The 18,576-nt window shown below is 49.1% G+C and overlaps 2 protein-coding genes and 1 long non-coding RNA gene across 3 annotated transcripts; all 3 read right to left on the bottom strand.

Annotated features, from left to right (window-relative positions):
* Positions 1 to 2,955: 2,955 nt before the first annotated feature.
* On the bottom strand, positions 2,956 to 3,793 carry LOC125547798 (uncharacterized). The gene is made up of 3 exons (XR_015615539.1): positions 3,709 to 3,793; positions 3,526 to 3,621; positions 2,956 to 3,438 (listed from the first exon to the last, which is right to left on the bottom strand). It is a non-coding gene; the product is annotated as an uncharacterized LOC125547798 (long non-coding RNA).
* Positions 3,794 to 3,806: 13 nt separating this feature from the next.
* On the bottom strand, positions 3,807 to 5,662 carry LOC147982926 (uncharacterized). Its single transcript, XM_087540590.1, has 6 exons — positions 4,987 to 5,662; positions 4,704 to 4,905; positions 4,398 to 4,601; positions 4,141 to 4,314; positions 3,884 to 4,059; positions 3,807 to 3,846 (listed from the first exon to the last, which is right to left on the bottom strand). Exons 1-6 carry the CDS (start codon positions 5,535 to 5,537, stop codon positions 3,807 to 3,809), a joined length of 1,347 nt encoding a protein of 448 aa, XP_087396716.1. The 5' UTR covers positions 5,538 to 5,662.
* LOC147982925 (uncharacterized) lies at positions 5,662 to 6,868 on the bottom strand. The gene is made up of 3 exons (XM_087540589.1): positions 6,792 to 6,868; positions 6,595 to 6,712; positions 5,662 to 6,481 (listed from the first exon to the last, which is right to left on the bottom strand). The coding sequence occupies exons 1-3, from the start codon at positions 6,866 to 6,868 to the stop codon at positions 5,675 to 5,677; spliced, it is 1,002 nt and encodes a 333-aa protein (XP_087396715.1). The 3' UTR covers positions 5,662 to 5,674.
* Positions 6,869 to 18,576: the final 11,708 nt, after the last annotated feature.

Raw genomic sequence — 18,576 nt, 5'->3', positions numbered from 1 at the left:
AAATGGAGGGAGTAATAACTTACTACTTTTGTCTTGCCGTGTCCGATTACTATTGGTTGTAGCTACTCCCTCTATTACTTTTTACTCCACATATAAGATTTGTCTTAAGTCCAATCTCGTAAATTTTGACCAATTTTTTATTAAAAAATACCAACATCTACAATACTAAAGTTATATAATACAAAAATTAATTTCATAATGGTTTTAATAATATTGATTTGGTATTGTGAATGTTGATATTTTTTCTGTAAACATGGTCAAACTTTATAAAGTTTGATTTCAGACAAATCTTATATGCGTAGTAGTGAAAAAATGGAGTGTGTATGTTGTTTTTTGCGTGTATGTGTACATGGTAGAGCTAGCTATTGTAAGACTGGAAAAATCAAAGAGAAATAAAGAGAAGAATAAAAAGCACGCTACATGTCCTTGGCTAAAGTGTGTGTGTGTGTGTGTGTGTGTGTGTGTGTGTGTGGGTGGGTGGGTGTGTGCGCGCGCCCGCGCGCGTGTGCTTGTGCTCGTCTAGTTTGATGTAATCAATCCCGAACATAAATTTCAATAGGTTTGTCAATTTTTTCTCAATTTTTTTGCACTGATCATTAGGCAATAGAACTAAAAAAGGTAGCATCAACATGCCGGTTAATGGAACTTACTCTTTATTTAAGCTCTTAGATTTTATTTTTTACATGTTGGTGCAGAAGAAGGTGAAATATTTCGGGCAGCCCGACCTTATCGCTGCCCAAAGAACAAACGTCATTGGCCTTGTGGAGAGAGCCGCGATCTGTCGCCTGGGGCCTTGTTCGGTTAGGCAGGGAATGGAGAGGCTTGAAAGGGATTTAATCCCTTGCAAGTCAAAATTCCCCTAAAACCTCCCCGATCCCCTTCAATCCGTGTGATGAGGGGATTAACCGAACATGGCCTGAAGGAGCTGAACGCGAATGGGATAAAGAAGCTTATGATGGACCACCAATTGGACACGATTGTGGTGCCTAACATTGATATTTCTATCATTCTCGCCATCGGTGTGGCCACCCTGGCGTCGTTGTGCCGGCGGGTACGACGAAAAGGGGTTGCCCTTTAGCATATGCTTTGGCAGGCTGCAGGTGTATGAGCCGAGGCTGATCGAGATGGCATATGCTTTCGAGCAGGCAACCGGAGTTGCAGGCCACCCATGTTGAAGCCCTAGATAAATTTAACTATTTCAGTAGCGACAATGTAACACTGCGGCTCAAAAAAGGCTTCACTTACACTTTTCTCTCTTCATGTAAAAGAATAAACTTCATAGTATTACTTCTTGGGCCAGGAAGTAACTCAGAATGAAATAGCAACGTGGTACTAAATGAAGAATAAATTCACAGTAGTACTTGGGGCAGCAAGTAACTCAGAAGGAACTAGCAACGTGGTACTAAATGAAGGTGGAGACACTGCATTCAGTAAGCTTTTCTTCAGTACACCCAATATAGAAAAAATTACAAATTTCGATACGCTATCCATGGTGGAGACTATTAACATACCCTATCATTAAACCGTACAGTTTAGTCCATTTTACATGAACAAAATTAGAAAGATATACCGGTCAATTTCATTTCTTATAAAACTGACAAGGCAACCAGACCCAAAAACAGTTCAAGGGGAACTCTATCTCCATGGTTTTCAGCCGTAGCAAACTCTGCCAACGGCCTTCAATTCTACCTGCTTATTATGGTTTCAGCAAACAAACAAGGCACAAGCATGCCGAACTGCCAACATCAATCCATGGGCAGCGAGTGCATCCTACCTAAAGCAGACTTCTAAACTACAGCAACAGATATAGCTGGTCTGGACATCATCATCCTAAACTGCCCACAGCAACAAGCGCATGTAGATTACCAAAACCAGGCATTACCTAACCGGATGCTCAGCGGGTGATTGAAGCCTCCTCCTGGCAACCATCGGTGTCATCTGTCAATGCCCTTCATCCAACACCTCAGGTTCCTAATTAAGGAAGACACCACAAAATGAGAGTGAGACCAAAAACATTGAATTCATCATTAATATGAACAGAGTTCGATCAGTTTGTAGCGTACAAGATCGGAATGAGAGCCTGCTGATGACAAACTGCTCTCACGCCACTACCGGACTCGCGGGATATGCCTACGGCCCAGGGCCATCGGCATAGGTCCTTTGCCGTCGGCATAGATCTATGCCTACGGCCGCCGTCGGCATAGCCCCGTCGGCGTAGATCACGTCAGCGTAGATGTGTCAGACCGTCGGCGTAGTATAGCCGTCGGCATAGGTGCATATGCCGACGGCCGTGGGATAGCCGTCGGCATAGTTTAGCTGTCGGCGTTGTTTTCCGTCTGACGGCAGCGGACGGCGCCGTCAACAGCGCGATTCAGGAGACGACACGTGGCGCGATTCAGGAGACGACACGTGGCGCGGCTATGCCGACGGCTTGGCCGTCGGCATAGATGGGCATAGATTTCCATCTATGCCGACGACCTAGCCGTCGGCATACCTGCGCCACGTGTCGTCCCCCGGCTTCTCCTGGCGGCAGACATATGCCTACGGCAAAGCCGTCGGCATAGATTTCCATCTATGCCGACGGCTTTGCCGTAGGCATATGTCTGCCACGTGGCAGCTCCTGGTTTCTCCTGGCAGCAAGGCTATGCCTATGGCAAAGCCGTCGGCATAGTTTGCCACATGGCAAGCCCTGGTAACTCCTGGGCGTATATATGCCGACAGCTTTGCCGTAGGCATAGTTTTTTTTTGTTTTTTTTATTTTCCCTGCTTTCTCTTTTCCAATTCATTTGACAGCATTTCAAAACAGAACAATATGAAATTATGAAGAAATATGACAATTCATCATGTGAACATACTCAAGTTCATCTAAACATACTCAAGTTCACCATCATTATCTAAACATACTCAAGTTCATCACATCATCTAAAGATCATCACCGATGGAAGTTCATGAACATAAAAGTAGTGCAAGACATGAAACATGATAAAAGTAGGAATATGAAAGGCATGGCACGATGGCCACATGCACGGAATCATGAAGCAAGAGCACCCCCGCCAAAAGCACCACCTCCGCCATAACCACCACCACCTCCGTCAAAAGCACCACCTCCGCCAAAACCACCACCACCACCTCCGCCAAAACCGTCATCGCGACCACCACCACTCTGCCAGATCGGAGTGACTGGGGTCGACGAAGCAGGAGTCGAGCCACCGGTCCCCAACATGTTTCAGAAAAGATTCTAACGGTAAATATGATATGATAGTGTTTCATGAACGAGAACTAGTTTGCTAGTAGTTAGGCAAATGTACTAACCGAACCATCACTGCCTAGTGCCACCCATTCATCGAACGTGGGCACGTGTGGGGGTTCTCCCGCAGGTGGTGGTGGGGGTCCCATTTGTGGTGGATCCGTGCGGTTAGTCCAAGACGCCAACATAGCCTGAATGTTAGTTAAACAAGCAAACTAGAAGATCAGAAGGAATGAAAGTGCAAAAATTTAGGTTGGTTTTAAGAGGGCAGAACTAACCGTCATCATCTGACGGTTGTAATCATCGTTTGCCTTCACTCGTTTCAAGTACTCCCGCACCTCGAGATTCCTATGCTCGACAAACTCCTTATATGCCTACATAATTTAGGTTGTTTCTAAGTGAGCAATGCTGAAAATAAACTGAGAATGCAAGATAGAAGAAGATAAGGAGGAAGTACTTACAGCATGCTGGCGGGCTAAGGGAGTCTGTGAACGCCCCGTACTCTCTAACTGGCTCGGGTTGCTAGCCCGAAGCCGTGTGTACGAGGTCGAAGGAGTGATCAAGCCATCGAAACACGGATACCGGCCATTCTTCTTCCCCTGGATGGCCACCACCGCCGTGTCGTTGATCTGAGACTGGGCGACCTCAGCAACAGGAACATCCGGATGCAACTCCTGATAGTGATGAATGTAAGACCCCAGGTGCTCCTCGGTCTTGCCGTAGTACTGGCTCTCGCCCTCCTTGCGATGACTCCGCTCGCGGGCCAGCTTCCACGACTCCATGTCTGAGAGCGGCCTCTTCAACTTGTCCTCCTACAACACCAAATAGAAGTCAGCCATACATAAGAACATGACGTAAAGAAGAACAAAAATGCATCATGCACATAGATATACCTTCATGGCCTTGAAGCCCCAGTGGTTCCTGTTTCCTTGGCCGTGTGTCCCGTCGTCTCCACGGTTAGCCCGGGCCTTGATGCTCTTGGCAGCAAACTCTGCATCGGCGCCGAGCCACCTATCCACCAAACTCGCCCATCCGTCATGCCTTCCATAGCACCAACGAGGAACAACCTATGCAAATTTTGGAAGCATGACATGTGAGCACGAAACATATAGTTGACTGCTTGAAACAATGAAAATTTAGTAATAGTTACCATCATGAACTGCTCCTTGCTCAAGGTAAGTCGTAGCTTCTGCGCTTGAGTTTTGGGCATCTTTTGGTGCAGGTAGTAGTGGTAGTACTGCGAGACGGCAACCCAGCGCACCTCGTACTGCAACTGACGAGCTTTCTTCTTCGCAGCCGCAAGCAAGACCACGTCGGCTCTGGCCTTGTGCTCGTCAAGAACTCTATAGAGTTGCTGCAATCATGCAAAAACCAGAAGCAAACAAGGCATGAGTTGAGTGATTCAATGATAAACTATGAACGAAACTGAAGACAAGTGATTCAGAAGAGAACTTACCCAAAATTTGGTGATCACGGCCTTAGCGGTCGTCCCGTACTCCGCGTTGCTGCAAGCCTCGTAGTGGGCCCAGCTCGTGGCCAAAACCCGCTGCTGCGGGTCCCTGTCTGGCCGCGGGCAGAATAGGCCAGGCCAAAACTCCTTCAACAGGACAGTGATACGGCCGTTCGGTTTACGGCCCTTTCCGTGAAGGATCCAGTTTCTGCAAAAGAATCAAATGATTGCCATGTGTACAATAAGAAAATGTTGTCATGTGTTGAAAATATGATTTCGAGGCACTTACTCTGTCCCCACAGGTTCAATGAGCCACTTGTGCTCCTCGATAGAAGGTGGTGTAGGTAGTCCGGCATTACCACGCAGCCACCCCTGCGAAGAACCCGGTGGCAAGTCACCCCACAACGCGGGATCAACCTCCCCTCCACCCTCCTCGGCCTCCTCCTCACCCTCCTCCTCGGCCTCCTCCTCCTCCTCACCCTCCTCCTCGGCCTCCTCCTCCTCGCCATCAGGAACATACTCCTCCTCCTCAGACTCAGAAGGTGCCTCTGTATAGGAGGGCATCGAAGAAGACCCTCCTATTTCAGACACGGCCCGGAGTTTTTTGCCCCGGTTGCCTCTCCCCCCACCTCCTCCTCCTCTAGGGGCTCTCCCCCCACCGCCTCCTCCTCTAGGGGCTCTCCCCCCACCGCCTCCTCCTCTAGGGTCTCCTCCCCCGACCCCTCCACCTCCCTGTGAGGTGTCATCCTCGCGTAGTCGGGAGGGAACCTTGTGGGCTCGTCCACTCCGAGTAAGTCCTTTAAATTTACTGAGGAAACTAGCGCCGCTGGACTTGCCCATGATTATTAAACCTGCATTGAGAAGAGAATAAACAATTAGTAAGGATATCAATTAAACAAGCATACAGGAAAAACATTAATACCAGAAGAGCACATTAAGCATACTATTGTAATGATCATTAAAAGAACTTACATTTTCTAGAAACCATATGAATCATCACTATTGTAATCTATTTGTGGACCGGTCTCATCATCACTATCACGCATATCTTCTTCGTTGTCTGACGGAGGTGGAGGCTCTTCCTCATCGTCAGCGTCTTCATTTAACTTTTCAAGCATAATTATGTCTCTTTGATTCACAACTGCCTCACCATCAATCCGTGCGTCGTCGTCGTTTGGGTCCAGGTCAACATAACCCAAGTCATCATCCTTGTTGTTTCGGACCACGTCATCATGTTCCTCTTGATAGAACACTCCCTCGTATGTCATGGGGTTTATGTTGTAGTAATCATCATCGTTCGGGTCCGGTAGCTTACCATGCGGCGACACCTTGAACACAACTTCCCAACCCTTTAGGTACTCTTTCTGGCATGGGTAAGGCAGATAATATACTTGTGTGGCCTGGGTAGCGGCGATAAAGAGATCAGCTCCGGCATAGACGGTTGATGGTTTAACTTCAACTAAACCAACAGAAGGCGTATGTCTCAGACCCTTTTTGGGGTCGAACCATCGGCATTTGAACACAGTGAGACTTAGGTGTTCGCGGCCACGTTTGAATGTAAGCTCGTATATTTTTCCTACCCTTCCGTAGTAATCTACTTCATTATCTCCTTTAGTGAAGACTCCAGTATTTATGGTTTTGGGATCAGGCCGACTGTTCTGGTGCTCCTCTGTATGGAAGCGATACCCATTCACATCATACTTTTCGCATGTCATGACAACAGGATCAAAACCCATGGAAACCCATCTCAATTCTTCATCCATTGATTTGATCGGATCATTTCCCTACAAGTTTAATTGAAGTTATAGGGTGCATGAGTTTAATTGAAATTATAGGGTGCATGAGTTTAATTGAAATTATAGGGTGCATGAGTTTAATAGAAAGTGTGAAAAATTACTTTCTCGATGAACCACGCAACGAAATTTTTCCTTCCATCAGCACCCTTTCGGAGAAGAGCAAGTGCCTCCGCTTCAGAAGGAGGCAGCATTCCCGTCCATTCTTCTTCAACGAATCGACTACAATAAGAAAAGCGGTATAAGAACTAGGCAAAGTGAACATAACGAATTGACTAAAAGAATGGTGCAAAGGTATTACCTCATCCACTCATCCTCAACTTCCTTGATGTTGTGCAAGATATAGAACATGACATCCTCCCACTCATCTCGTGGCATGAGATAAGATTTCGAGCATCCAGCCCTACTACCTTGCCCGATGAATAGAGGCAACTTGGGTTTATACTTGGGTTCTTCTGTATTGTATCGAGACACCTTATTGTGCAACGTGGGAACATGGTCCGGATAGTAGGCTATCCTGAGGTCTGCCACCTCCTCTAGGATAACTGCCTCAGCTATGGAAGCTTCAATCTTAGCTTTGTTTCCACATTTCTGTCTCAGATGCTTGTTCTGTCTCTCAGGGCCGTACTGCCAACGATTCTGCACAGGGCCCCCCAACAATACCTCGTTCGGGAGGTGCAAAAGGAGATGTGTCATCGGAGTAAAGAAGCCTGGCGGGAAGATCTTCTCTAGCTTGCATATCAACTCCGGCGCCTTCTTATGCATTTCTTTTATCTTCTCAGGACATACTTCTTTAGCACAAAGCGTGCGGAAGAAATGGCTTAACTCCGCAAGCACACGCCAGACACGTTCGGGAACATAGCCCCGAACCATCACCGGCATAATCCGCTCAATCCATACATGATAGTCATGACTCTTGAGCCCGATCACTCTGCCCGTTGAAAGATTGACCCCCTTACTTATATTCGACGCATAACCATCAGTGAACTTCACGACGTGTTTCAGCCACTTGAATGTCTCCATCTTATGATCCTTTTTAAGTACGAAGTCAGCATCTGGCTTGAACCAAGATTTTCGACTGCCTGTGGGAGGCTGCATGTGTAGACGTGGTCTATCGCAAATATTCTGTTGATCAACTCTAGCATTAACATTATCCTTTGTCTTATCAGGAATGTTGAGGATCGTGTGAAAAAGGGACTCTGCGACATTCTTTTCGGTGTGCATCACGTCTATGTTGTATGGAAGTTTGAGGTCCTTAAAATAGGGAAGCTGCATGAAGGGGGTAATGTGAGTCCAGTTGTGCGTCTCACCATATCCTTCAAAAATTTTCCCTTTACTTTTTCCTTTGCCCTCGCCCTCGTCTTCGCCTGTGGCTTTGCCTTTGCCTTTGCCTTTGCCTTTCCCCTCACCGGCAGGCTTAAGAGCTTTTAGCTGAGCAAGCACATCCGCACCAGAAAACGTTGGAATCTCGTTTACTTCATGGACAACTTTGCCTTTTGTGAAGTTCTTCTTGTCTTCCCTATCAGGATGGTCTGGAGGGAGGAACTGTCGATGCAGGTCAAATGCAACATACTTGCCACCCTTCTTCAGCCAAATGAAAATCAAGGCCTGCATGCACACTGGGCAAGGCATCTTTCCACTTGTACACCATCCGCAGAACAAGGCATAACCGGGAAAGTCATGCATGCAATATTGTAGCCAAACTTTCATCAAGAAATTTTTCTGCAGATGTCGGTCGTATGTCAACCTCGGGAAGTACCAAGAATGGTGCAAATCATCCACCAACGGCTGCATAAACACACTCAAATTCTTCCCCGGATATTCAGGCCCCGGAATTATAAGCGACAGGAACATGGTCTTGCGTTGCATTATGGCGCCGGGAGGGAGATTCAACGGAATAACAAATATGGGCCAACAGCTGTATGGATTAGACGACATACCATATGGATTGAACACATCACCTGTTATAGCAATTCTGACATTCCCAGCCTCGGCTGCTTCCTCCGGGTACTCTATATCGAATGACTTCCATGCTTCACCTCCTGATGGATGTACAATTTTTTTTGGATTGTACCTTTTCCCTTCCTTGTGCCACTTCATCATTTTGGTAGACTCCTCGGTGATGAAAAGGCGCTGCAGTCTTTTTATAAAATCAAGATACCGAAGAACCTTCACAGGGATTTTTAGCTGCTGCTTCTGACCATGCTTATCGACCACCTCAATATACCGAGAGGAACCGCACTTCCTACAGTACTTGTCATCCGCATACTCATGCCTAAACAAAAGGCAATTCTTTGGACAAACATGTATTTTCTCATAGTCCATCGAGAGCGCCTTCATGATTTTCTTCGTACCATACATGGTTTTCGGCAGTTCATGGCCCTCAGGCAGGCTGTTAGCCCATACTCCCAGAAATGCTTCGAAGCAACCTCGGCTACAGCCGTACTCAGCCTTGACTGCCATCAGTTGCGAGATGGCATCCAGCACGGACAGCTTGGCACCCTCATAGAGAGGTTTCTTTGACGAGGCCAAGATTTCCAGGAAGGCCTTTGCGGTTTCCTCCGGCTCCTCCGGTTCATTCGCTGAATGTGACGGAGGTGTCGGCTGTGCAGCAAAGACATCATCTAGCATGTCTCTAACCCCATCGTCCTCATAACCAGCGACGCGTTGTCGTATCACATCCTCCCTACCACGGTCCCGCTGGGCAAAGTTTATCGGCATATTAAAGTTGGCATAAATCCATGCGTGCGAAGGTGCTTAGTCATCTCACTCTTATCTCTGCGGATACGCCTCTTACATCTGGCACACGGGCATTCTGGCACCATCCTCATTGGACTACGAAATATCTCTTTCAAAAATACATCAGTTTTCTCGACCCACTCTGTTGTTACTTGATTCCGACGGAAAAACCCACTATACATCCACTGATTATCTGCCATCTCTGCTTTATTGGAAGCCACACAACAAAATTAAGGATTCATTTAAATTACTCACATCAATATTTATTTTTTACAAGGTTGACGAGAAACGACATTTAATCCACCTACATCTCTAATAGGTAAAGATGGGTCCTAATCCCACCCGAGAATGTGTAGATTGAGTACGTTGTCCATGCTCTACCCCATTCCGAGACAAAATTTCGGCAGCACCTCCCCGCTGTTCTGCAAATACACGTCTCGGCAAAATGCCGAGAGAATGTGCATCCGGAGAACAACAGGGAGGCGCCGCCGAAATCCTGTCTCGGAACGGGGTAGAGCATGAACAACGTACCCAATCTACACATCCTCGGGCTGTCCGTGGAAAGCGTTGGACAATCCGAAAGAGCTGCGGTGATAAATATGCAATTGAATGCATATTTATCGATGCAACCCTTTCGGACGGGAGACCTAGGTTACGCGACTTGATGTGAAAATTTAATCTAGTGACATGGAAAAAAAGTGGACGAGGTCATGGAATTGTTGCTCACCCTCCGATGTAGTCGATCAAAGGAGACAGACGATCGTGGACCAACACCTCCAACGTCGACAATCACTCCACGAAGATGGAACACCACAAATCCTGTTAATTACACCGAGTGAAAAAAAATTAGGTCATCACCTCACATTAAGCATTGATACTTTTAACTATGAAAAAAAATCATGTTTCGTCAAGTGTCAAAAAATTTACTCTTCCGTCTCATCTCATCTTCACAATACATATATCTATAATATTGAGTATGTATCTAAAAACATAGTAAAACTACACAAATATCCATTCATCTACCATCTATCTATCTCACATTGTGCACTTAATTTTTTTCACATTTATACTCGCTTTCATTTCATTCATCTATCTAACATCCATCTATCTAATCATCTATTACTATATATATATATGCATTCATCTACAACATTACTACACAAAAAAAGGTTAAAAAAAGTTCTTACCTACGGATGAGGGGGCGACCACCGGAGCAGGGGGGCGGCCGGTCAGGGCAGGGGACGACCACCGGAGCGGCAGGGGGCGGTCGCCGGAGGGGCCGGCCGGTCGGACCAGCAGGGGGCCGGCCAGTCTAGGCCGTGGGCCGGCCAGGGCGGCGTCCACGCAGGGAGGGCCGGGGGAAGGGAGGGGCGGCTGGAGCGAGGGAGGGGCGGGGGCGGCTGGAGCGGGGCCGGCGCCGGCTGGAGCGAGGGAGGAGCGGCGGCAGGCGGCGCAGGTGCGGTGTGATGGGGCGGCGACGATGCGGGTGGGGGCGGCAGGGGGCACGGGCGAGGCAGGGGGCGAGTGTGGCGGCGGCGGCAGGGGGCGAGTGCGGCGGCGACGGCAGGGGGCGGGGGCGAGTGCGGTGGCGGCGGCAGAGGGCGAGTGCGGCGACGGCAGTAGGCGGCGGGGTCACGGGGAGCTGGGAGAGAGTGAGTGGATGAGGGTCGACGTGAGGGGGATAAGGCAAACTATGCCGACGGCTGTCGTCGGCATAGTTGCCACGTCACTGATCCGCGTGACAAGTCCCCTATGGCGGCAGCTGTGCCGACGGCTTTGCCGTCGGCATAGTTATATTTTTCATTTTTTAAATATTTTTAGTAGTTCATATTTTTCATTTTTTAAGTGTTTTTAGTACTTCATGTTTTTCCTTCTTTATGTTTTTTATTTCATATAGATTTTTTAATGTTTTTATAGTTATATTTTTCCTTTTTTATGTATTATTATTTCATATGGATTTTTAATGTTTTTTAACCGCTCGGCCCTCTCCTCTCCCGGAACCACACAGAGGGGAGGGGAGGCGCCGAACTCGAGCAGCTTCGTCCGCCGAGGCCGTGGCCTGGTCGCGGGTCGGAGGTGGGGGCGGCGGTGGCGGCGGACCCACATCTACATCCCCGGAGGCCCCGGAGGCCGCCGGCCACAGCCGTAGACGCGCGAAGGGCAATCCGCTATGGCCGCAGAACGTCTACTACCGTGTCATCGCCGTCCGTGAGGGGGGAGGGCACATCCGGGCCAGACCCACAACAAGATCCCCTCCGTGTAGACCCGACGCGTCCGATTCCCCCCTCCAGGTGCCGGCAGTGGCGCCGTCCCTGAGGGGGGCCAAACCCCGGAGACGCGTGCCGCCTCTTCGGACATGCCACCACACCACCCCGCATGTATGAGGGCCCGGTGCGACGCTCCGGTGGCATTGCTACCCCCCCCCCCCCCCAGGGCCCCTGTCCTCCCTAACCCTAGAGCGGTTGACCACGAGATCTTGCCCTTTGACTTTCCGCGGACAGGCTTTGAACAGTGGACCTCTCCACCCGGTTGTGTTAGGTCAGCTCAGAGGGACACCTGGAAGCAACATCCGGGCCAAACCGACAGCTACATCCCCTCCGTGTAGACCCGATGCGTCCGTTTCCCCCCTCCAGGTGCCGGCGGCGGCGCCGTCCGTGAGGGGGGGCACACCCGGACACGCGTGCCGGGCGTTTTCAACCACCACAACACTTCCAAACACATGAGAGGCTGCCTACGCAAGATTTGGCGGCATGCTAGCCCCCGGAGGCCGCCGGCCACAGCCGTAGACGCGCGAAGGGCAATCCGCGTAGAGGGGATTTTTTGGATACTTCTCCATCACCAAAAATTATGAAAAAAATATTATCGTTCCTATAGCACATGTGCACACGTCGTGCAAAAAAACTCATGATTTTATCGCGCTCCGAGTATTTAATAATATTCACGCCGCATCGTTACCGCAGAATGGCTACTACCGTGTCATCGCCGTCCGTTAGGGGGGCCACGCCCCGGAGACGCGTGCCGCCTCTTCGGACATGCCACCACACCACCCCGCATGTATGAGGGCCCGGTGCGACGCTCCGGTGGCATTGCTACCCCCAGGGCCCCCGACCCGCCTAACCCTGTAGCGTTTGACCATGGGATCTAGCCCTTTGACTTTGCACGGACGGGATTTGACCAGTGGACCCTCTCCACCCGGTTGTGTTAGTTCAGCCCATAGGAACACTTTGGAGCAACATCCGGGCCAGACCCACAGCAAGATCCCCTCCGTGTAGACCCGACGCGTCCGTTTCCCCCCTCCAGGTGCCGGCGGTGGCGCCGTCCGTGAGGGGGGCCATGCCCCGGAGACGCGTGCCGCCTCTTCAGACATGCCACCACACCACCCCGCATGTATGAGGGCCCGGTGCGACGCTCCGCTGGCATTGCTACCCCCAGTGCCCCTGTCCCGCCTAACCCTGTAGCGTTTGACCACGGGATCTACCCCTTTGACTTTGCAAGGAGGGGCTTTGACCAGTGGACCTCCCCACCCGGTTGTGTTAGGTCAGCCCATATGAACACTTTGGAGCAACATCCGGGCCAGACCCACAGCAAGATCCCCTCCGCGTAGACCCCACGCGTCCGTTTCCCCCCTCCAAGTGCCGGCGGCAGCGCCGTCCGTGAGGGGGGGGCACACCCCGGACACGCGTGCCGGGCGTTTGCAACTGCCACAACACTTCCAGACTTGTGAGAGGCCGCTGGCGCAAGATTTGGCGGCATGCTAGCCCCCGGAGGCCGCCGGCCACAGCCGTAGACGCGCGAAGGGCAATCCGCCTAGAGGGAATTTTTCGGATACTTCTCCATCACGAAAAATTATGAAAAAATACCATCGTTCCTATAGCACATGTGCCCACGTCGTGCAAAAAAACTCATGATTTTATCGCGCTCCAAGTATTTAATAATATTCACGCCGCATCGTTACCGCAAAACGTCTACTACCGTGTCATCACCATCTGTGAGGGGGGCCACGCTCCGGAGACGCGTGCCGCCTCTTCGGACATTTCACCACACCACCCCGCATGTATGAGGGCCCGGTGCGACACTCCGATGGCATTGCTACCCCCACAGGGCCCCGTCCCGCCTGACCCTGTAGCGTTTGACCACGGGATCTAGCCCTTTGACTTTGCACGGACGGGGTTTGACCAGCGGACCTCCCCACCCAGTTGTGTTCGGTCAGCCCATAGGTACACTTTGGAGCAACATCCGGGCCAGACCCACAACAAGATCCCCTCCGTGTAGACCCGACGCGTCCGTTTCCCCCCTCCAGGTGTCGGCGGCGGCACCGTCCGTGAGGGGGGGCACACCCCGGAGACGTGTGCCGCCTCTTCGGACATGCCACCACACCACCCCGCATGTATGAGGGCCCGGTGCGACGCTCCGATGGCATCGCTACCCCCAGGTCCCCCGTCCCGCCTAACCCTGTAGCGTTTGACCACGGGATCTAGCCCTTTGACTTTGCACGGACGGGCTTTGACCAGTGGACCTCCCCACCCGGTTGTGTTAGGTCAGCCCACAGGAACACTTTGGAGCAACATCCGGGCCAGGCCCACAAAAAGATCCCCTCCGTGTAGATCCGACGCGTCCGTGAGGGGGGGCACACCCCGGAGACGTGTGCCGCCTCTTCGGACATGCCACCACACCACCCCACATGTATGAGGGGCCGGTGCGACGCTCCAGTGGCATTGCTACCCCCCAGGGCGCCGTCCCTCCTAACCCTGGAGCGGTTGACCACGAGATCTAGCCCTTTGACTTTCCACAGACGTGCTTTGACCAGTGGGCCTCTCCACCCGGTTGTGTCAGGTCAGCACAGAGGGACACCTGGGAGCAACATTCGGGGCCAAACCGACAGCTACATCCCCTCCGTGTAGACCCGATGCGTTCGTTTCCCCCCTCCAGGTGCCGGCAGCGGCGCCGTCCGTTAGGGGGACCACGCCCCGGAGATGTGTGCCGCCTCTTCGGACATGCCACAACACCACCCGGTTGTGGTAGGTCATCCGATATATATAAACACTTGGAGCAAAGTCCCCTTCGTATAGACCCGATGCGGCTGTTCCCCATTCCAGTTGCCGGCTGGTGGCGGCACCATTCGTGAGGGGGTCACACCACTCTGTACTGAACCGAAAAATAATGTATGTATGCTTATTAACACATACGGTATGTAAGTTAGTTAAATAATAATAATAATAAAGAAACAGTGAAGAAAAAGAAAAAAAACTATATGTATGCTTATTAACACATACTATATGCTTATTTAACATACTAGATGCTTATTAACACATACTATATGTATGCTTATTAACACAATCTATATGTATGCTTATTACATACTGTATGCTTAATAATAATAATAATACTATATGGAAAAAAAAGAAAAAAAAAGAAGAAAAAAAACTATGCCGACGGCAAAGCCGTCGGCATAACTGCGGCAGGGCAGATGGACAGCGCCGCGGATCGATGACGTGTCAGATATGCCGACGGCTACCGTCGGCATAGGTCCTGGTCGGTGCGCTCTGGATCGGTGACGTGTCACCTGTATCTATGCCGACGGCCGCCCATCATGGCCGTCGGCATAGATTTGACGTCGTTAGCCGGCCGTGATGCCCGTTGTCGGCAGGCCCGCATCTATGCCGACGGCCTATGTGTGCCGACGGCAGCTGTAGGCGTAGTCTTGGATAAGCCGACGGCTGTTGTGTGCCGACGGCTGCTGTCGGCGTAGACGTGGATAGACCGACGTCCTTTATATGCCGACGGCCAGGAGCTAGCTGTCGGCATAGCTCGGACTAGGCCGACGGTAGCCGTCGGCATATATTTGGCTGTCGGCTTAGAGCCCTGTTCCTGTAGTGCGCGGTGAGTCTGGTATGTCGTCAACTAAACCTGACTCGTCTCTGCACACCAACTCATATGCCATCTCAAGGTTGGCAATGATGTCTGATATGGCCGGCCGGTCCTTGCTGTCCAACTTCACGCAACGTCGTGTAGTCCGAGCCACATGCTTAAGCGCCTGCAGCTTCCATGGCAGTACAGGTCGCCTGTCCAGCAACTCCTCAATATTACCAGCCTTAATGATGGGGGACGCAAAGTCAGCCAAATAATAATCCTCCCCTTGGTTAAGCGCAGTTCTCCCTGTGGACCTCAAACATCACCACGCCCAGGCTGTACCCGTCGATCGCCGGCTTCACACGAGGACTGTAGGCGTACTCTGGGGCCATGTAGGGGCCATGTACCAGGGGGCTCGAACCCCGTCTCATCACTCGTCATGTCCCACGCGACACACAAGCCAAAGTCGACCGATCCGATGGAAGAGACTAGGAAATACATTTATAAGTCAACATCCCCTCACATGTGCCTTCACTATTAGGAAAATGCTTATACACAGTAGCATAGTAATAACGCTGGGAAAGAGCAAACACTGCTGTTACTTTGTAGTAGTGCTGTTGCACTACAAGCACTGCTACTATATGGGCATAGCAGTAGCGCCGGAAATGCAAAACGCGCTACTACTAAAACTAACAGACCGTTCCAGGTATTCTAGGGATACTAGTAGCACTCATGGTAAAGAAGCGCTACTACTATTGATCTTAGCAACAACGCTTTTTCCCCTACCAGCGCTAGTGATATATTCAGTCCTCTCATAATAAGACCAAATTTTAGTTCCACCTCACTCCGCGAACAGAATTTTCATCACCTTAAATATAGTGCTTCTTAAACCATCACAACCACTTGGTCTTCATTGAACTCTATGTGTAGGATCTGTGGCCGCAATAGAAATCTTCTCCGGTTCTGAAGAAGATTCCTATTGACAATTTAGATTCTATACAAAAAGATCATTGATGACTAATGAATTTTTGAAAAAATTTACATGCTTAGCTTTAGCAGTAGCGCTTTTCTTCAGAAAGCGCTACTGCTACAGGTTTTAGCAGTAGAGATTTTTACGGACAAGCGCTACCATTAAAGGCCCTTATCCAAATTAATCGGCCCGCGCCTCCTCTCACTCTCCCCCTCACACTCTCTGTCGCCTCCGTCGCCCTCGCCGCCGTCCTCCTCCTCCACCCCAAGGTCGATCCCTCCCTCCTCCTCCTCCTCCTCATCCTCTCCCCCCTCCTCCTCCCTCCTCCTCCTCCCTCTCCGCCGGTGGCCCCCTCCTCCTCCTCCCCCTCCGGCGCCCCCTCCTCCTCCCTCCTCCCTCTCCTGCTCTCTCCTCGTCCTCCCTCCTCCCCCCTCCTCTCTCCTCCTCCCCCTCCTGCTCTCTCCTCCTCCTCCTTCCCCTCCTCCTGGCCTCCTCCCACACCTCCTCCCCCCCATTTCTGTAAATTAACTTAGATGTTTTTTAGTTAATTAACATAGATGTTTTTAGTTAGGGAAGTAGGTTAGGTAACTAATTAAGTAGATGCTAATTTAGGGCAGTGGTGTTTAGTTCATAGAAAAAATTCAATATAGTTTTTTTACTGTTTTTTAGTAAGTGTTTAATAGAATTAGTTAGAAAATTAATAGAACTAGTTAAACTAGTTTATTTTTAGTAAGTACTAGTTTATTTTATTTATAGTAAGTGCTTAGTTGAACTAGTTGAATTAATAAAACTAGTTTATTTTTAGTAAGAAAATTTAGGTATATGAGATTTGATGATCTAACTAAATTTTTTACTATAGAACTAGTTTATTTTTAGTAAGAAAATTAATAGAACTAGTTAATTTTTTTAGTTAAACCAATTATTCCCGCATCGACGTCGACGATGCCTATCCCGCATCCTCGTCGTCGACTCGGCGGAGGCGGCCTGGGCTTGTTTTTTTTTGTAAGAAAATTAGTAGAACTAGCTTATGGAGTTTCACTAAGTCCTAAGATGACGATAATAATGTTTTTGTTTATATTTTGTTTTTGCAGAGATCAAGGAGCCCCTGCATCATCCCCGCCGCCGTCCCCGTCACCGACCCCCTCCGACCTCGATCGAGGTGAGACCAGCCGCCCCATGTTGTTAATTTAATTTATGTATTTTAGGTGTTTAATCTTAGAATAACATAGTATGAACCCTAGTTACGATCGAAGCATGTTTAAAATGTAGCTTTTTAATTAGGTGTAGTTAATAGAATTTAGGTGTATATCTTGAATGCTCATATGATGTAGATATAAACATGTATATATTGTGTTGCTCAAATAGGATATGTGCTTGCCCAAGTGGCCGGCCATGTTTGCAGGTTACACCTCCTATAGTGGCCTATGTTTTGCCGGAGTGTTGATTAATTTCCGTTCCGGCAAATTTCAGGCGCTCAATATTTCCTTTTTTAGCAAAGGTCATGCCGGATTTTTCCGTGAATTCTGACATGACTTGTGCTAGAATATGTAGGAAATATCGAGTGGCCTGTATTTTCTCGAAAAATAATTAAACGACATTTCGGGTTGACTAAGTATGTGGAGGCTCCTTCACCGAAGGTCGAAAAATCAGTGAGGGAGTCTATCCACCATATATAAGAGAGGACGAAGAAGCCCGACTATTGTCATGGGGGTCGTTTCTCCTTCTTTTCATTGTGCTAGACCTTTGCTATGCACTAGGGAAAGGAGGAGTAACGACCATCACCGGGTCGCAAATGTCAGAGAGGAATCATGGAGGAAGAGTCTCCATCATATAGACTCGGCAGACCGATAGTCATCATGTGATGAACAATAATGATCTAACTTAATTTTTATAATACATATATTGTATTGTACTAGTTTAATCTTTGAATTTTGAACATAGGAAATGTCGTCATCGGATGACGAAAGTCTCCCGGGGGAGTGCAGCTGGTGCAACGACGACCGAGGTCTGTGCGACAGGCCTCACCTGGACGAAGATCGGTGCTTCAGCATTAAGCTCCAGGAGACCTTCTATGTTGAAACGGTACGCAATGACGAAAAGTGTTTTTTTTCGTAATTAAGCATGACTTCAACTATTTCAATGTGTAATTTTCATCTTTTACAATTTGACTAGCTTATCCCATGCCATTCAAGACGCTATGTCTTGGAGAGGATAGGTTTTGAAGACCATGAAAATTTCAAAACAAAGAAAATTCACCTAAGGACCCATCATGATGTAGATTTTGAAGTAAATCTATATAATTCTGAGAGCGTAACCCATTTTAGTTGCAAAAATTGGGAAGCACTTTGCAAGATGTATGATTTTTATGAGGGTATGCTTGTCACCATGGATCTTGGTGATCCTAACATCGACCAAGACAATATGGACATTTGAGTCCCTGTTGATACGCTTCCAATTCTACCGCTATGTGAGTTTCTCAAACATAGTTATTAGCTAATTTATATTGTTCATTTCAAAATAGTTGACA

The sequence above is a fragment of the Triticum urartu genome, chromosome 2A, assembly GCF_056163025.1.
Source record: "Triticum urartu cultivar PI428250 chromosome 2A, HENAU_Tu73, whole genome shotgun sequence".
Taxonomy (NCBI): Eukaryota; Viridiplantae; Streptophyta; class Magnoliopsida; order Poales; family Poaceae; genus Triticum; species Triticum urartu.
This window is presented reverse-complemented; position numbering and strand designations above follow the sequence as displayed.

Excerpts from the sequence above, each read along its gene's own strand:
- LOC147982926 (XM_087540590.1), bottom strand. The coding sequence starts at position 5,537 with ATGGGCAAGTCCAGCGGCGCTAGTTTCCTCAGTAAATTTAAAGGACTT. Across the intron at positions 4,906-4,986 it reads ATTGAACCTGTGGGGACAGA|AAACTGGATCCTTCACGGAA; the intron begins GTAAGTGCCTCG and ends ATTCTTTTGCAG. Across the intron at positions 4,315-4,397 it reads GCAAGGAGCAGTTCATGATG|GTTGTTCCTCGTTGGTGCTA; the intron begins GTAACTATTACT and ends AAATTTGCATAG.
- LOC147982925 (XM_087540589.1), bottom strand. The coding sequence starts at position 6,868 with ATGCCACGAGATGAGTGGGAGGATGTCATGTTCTATATCTTGCACAAC. Across the intron at positions 6,713-6,791 it reads GTTGAGGATGAGTGGATGAG|TCGATTCGTTGAAGAAGAAT; the intron begins GTAATACCTTTG and ends TTCTTATTGTAG. Across the intron at positions 6,482-6,594 it reads TTGCGTGGTTCATCGAGAAA|GGAAATGATCCGATCAAATC; the intron begins GTAATTTTTCAC and ends TTAAACTTGTAG.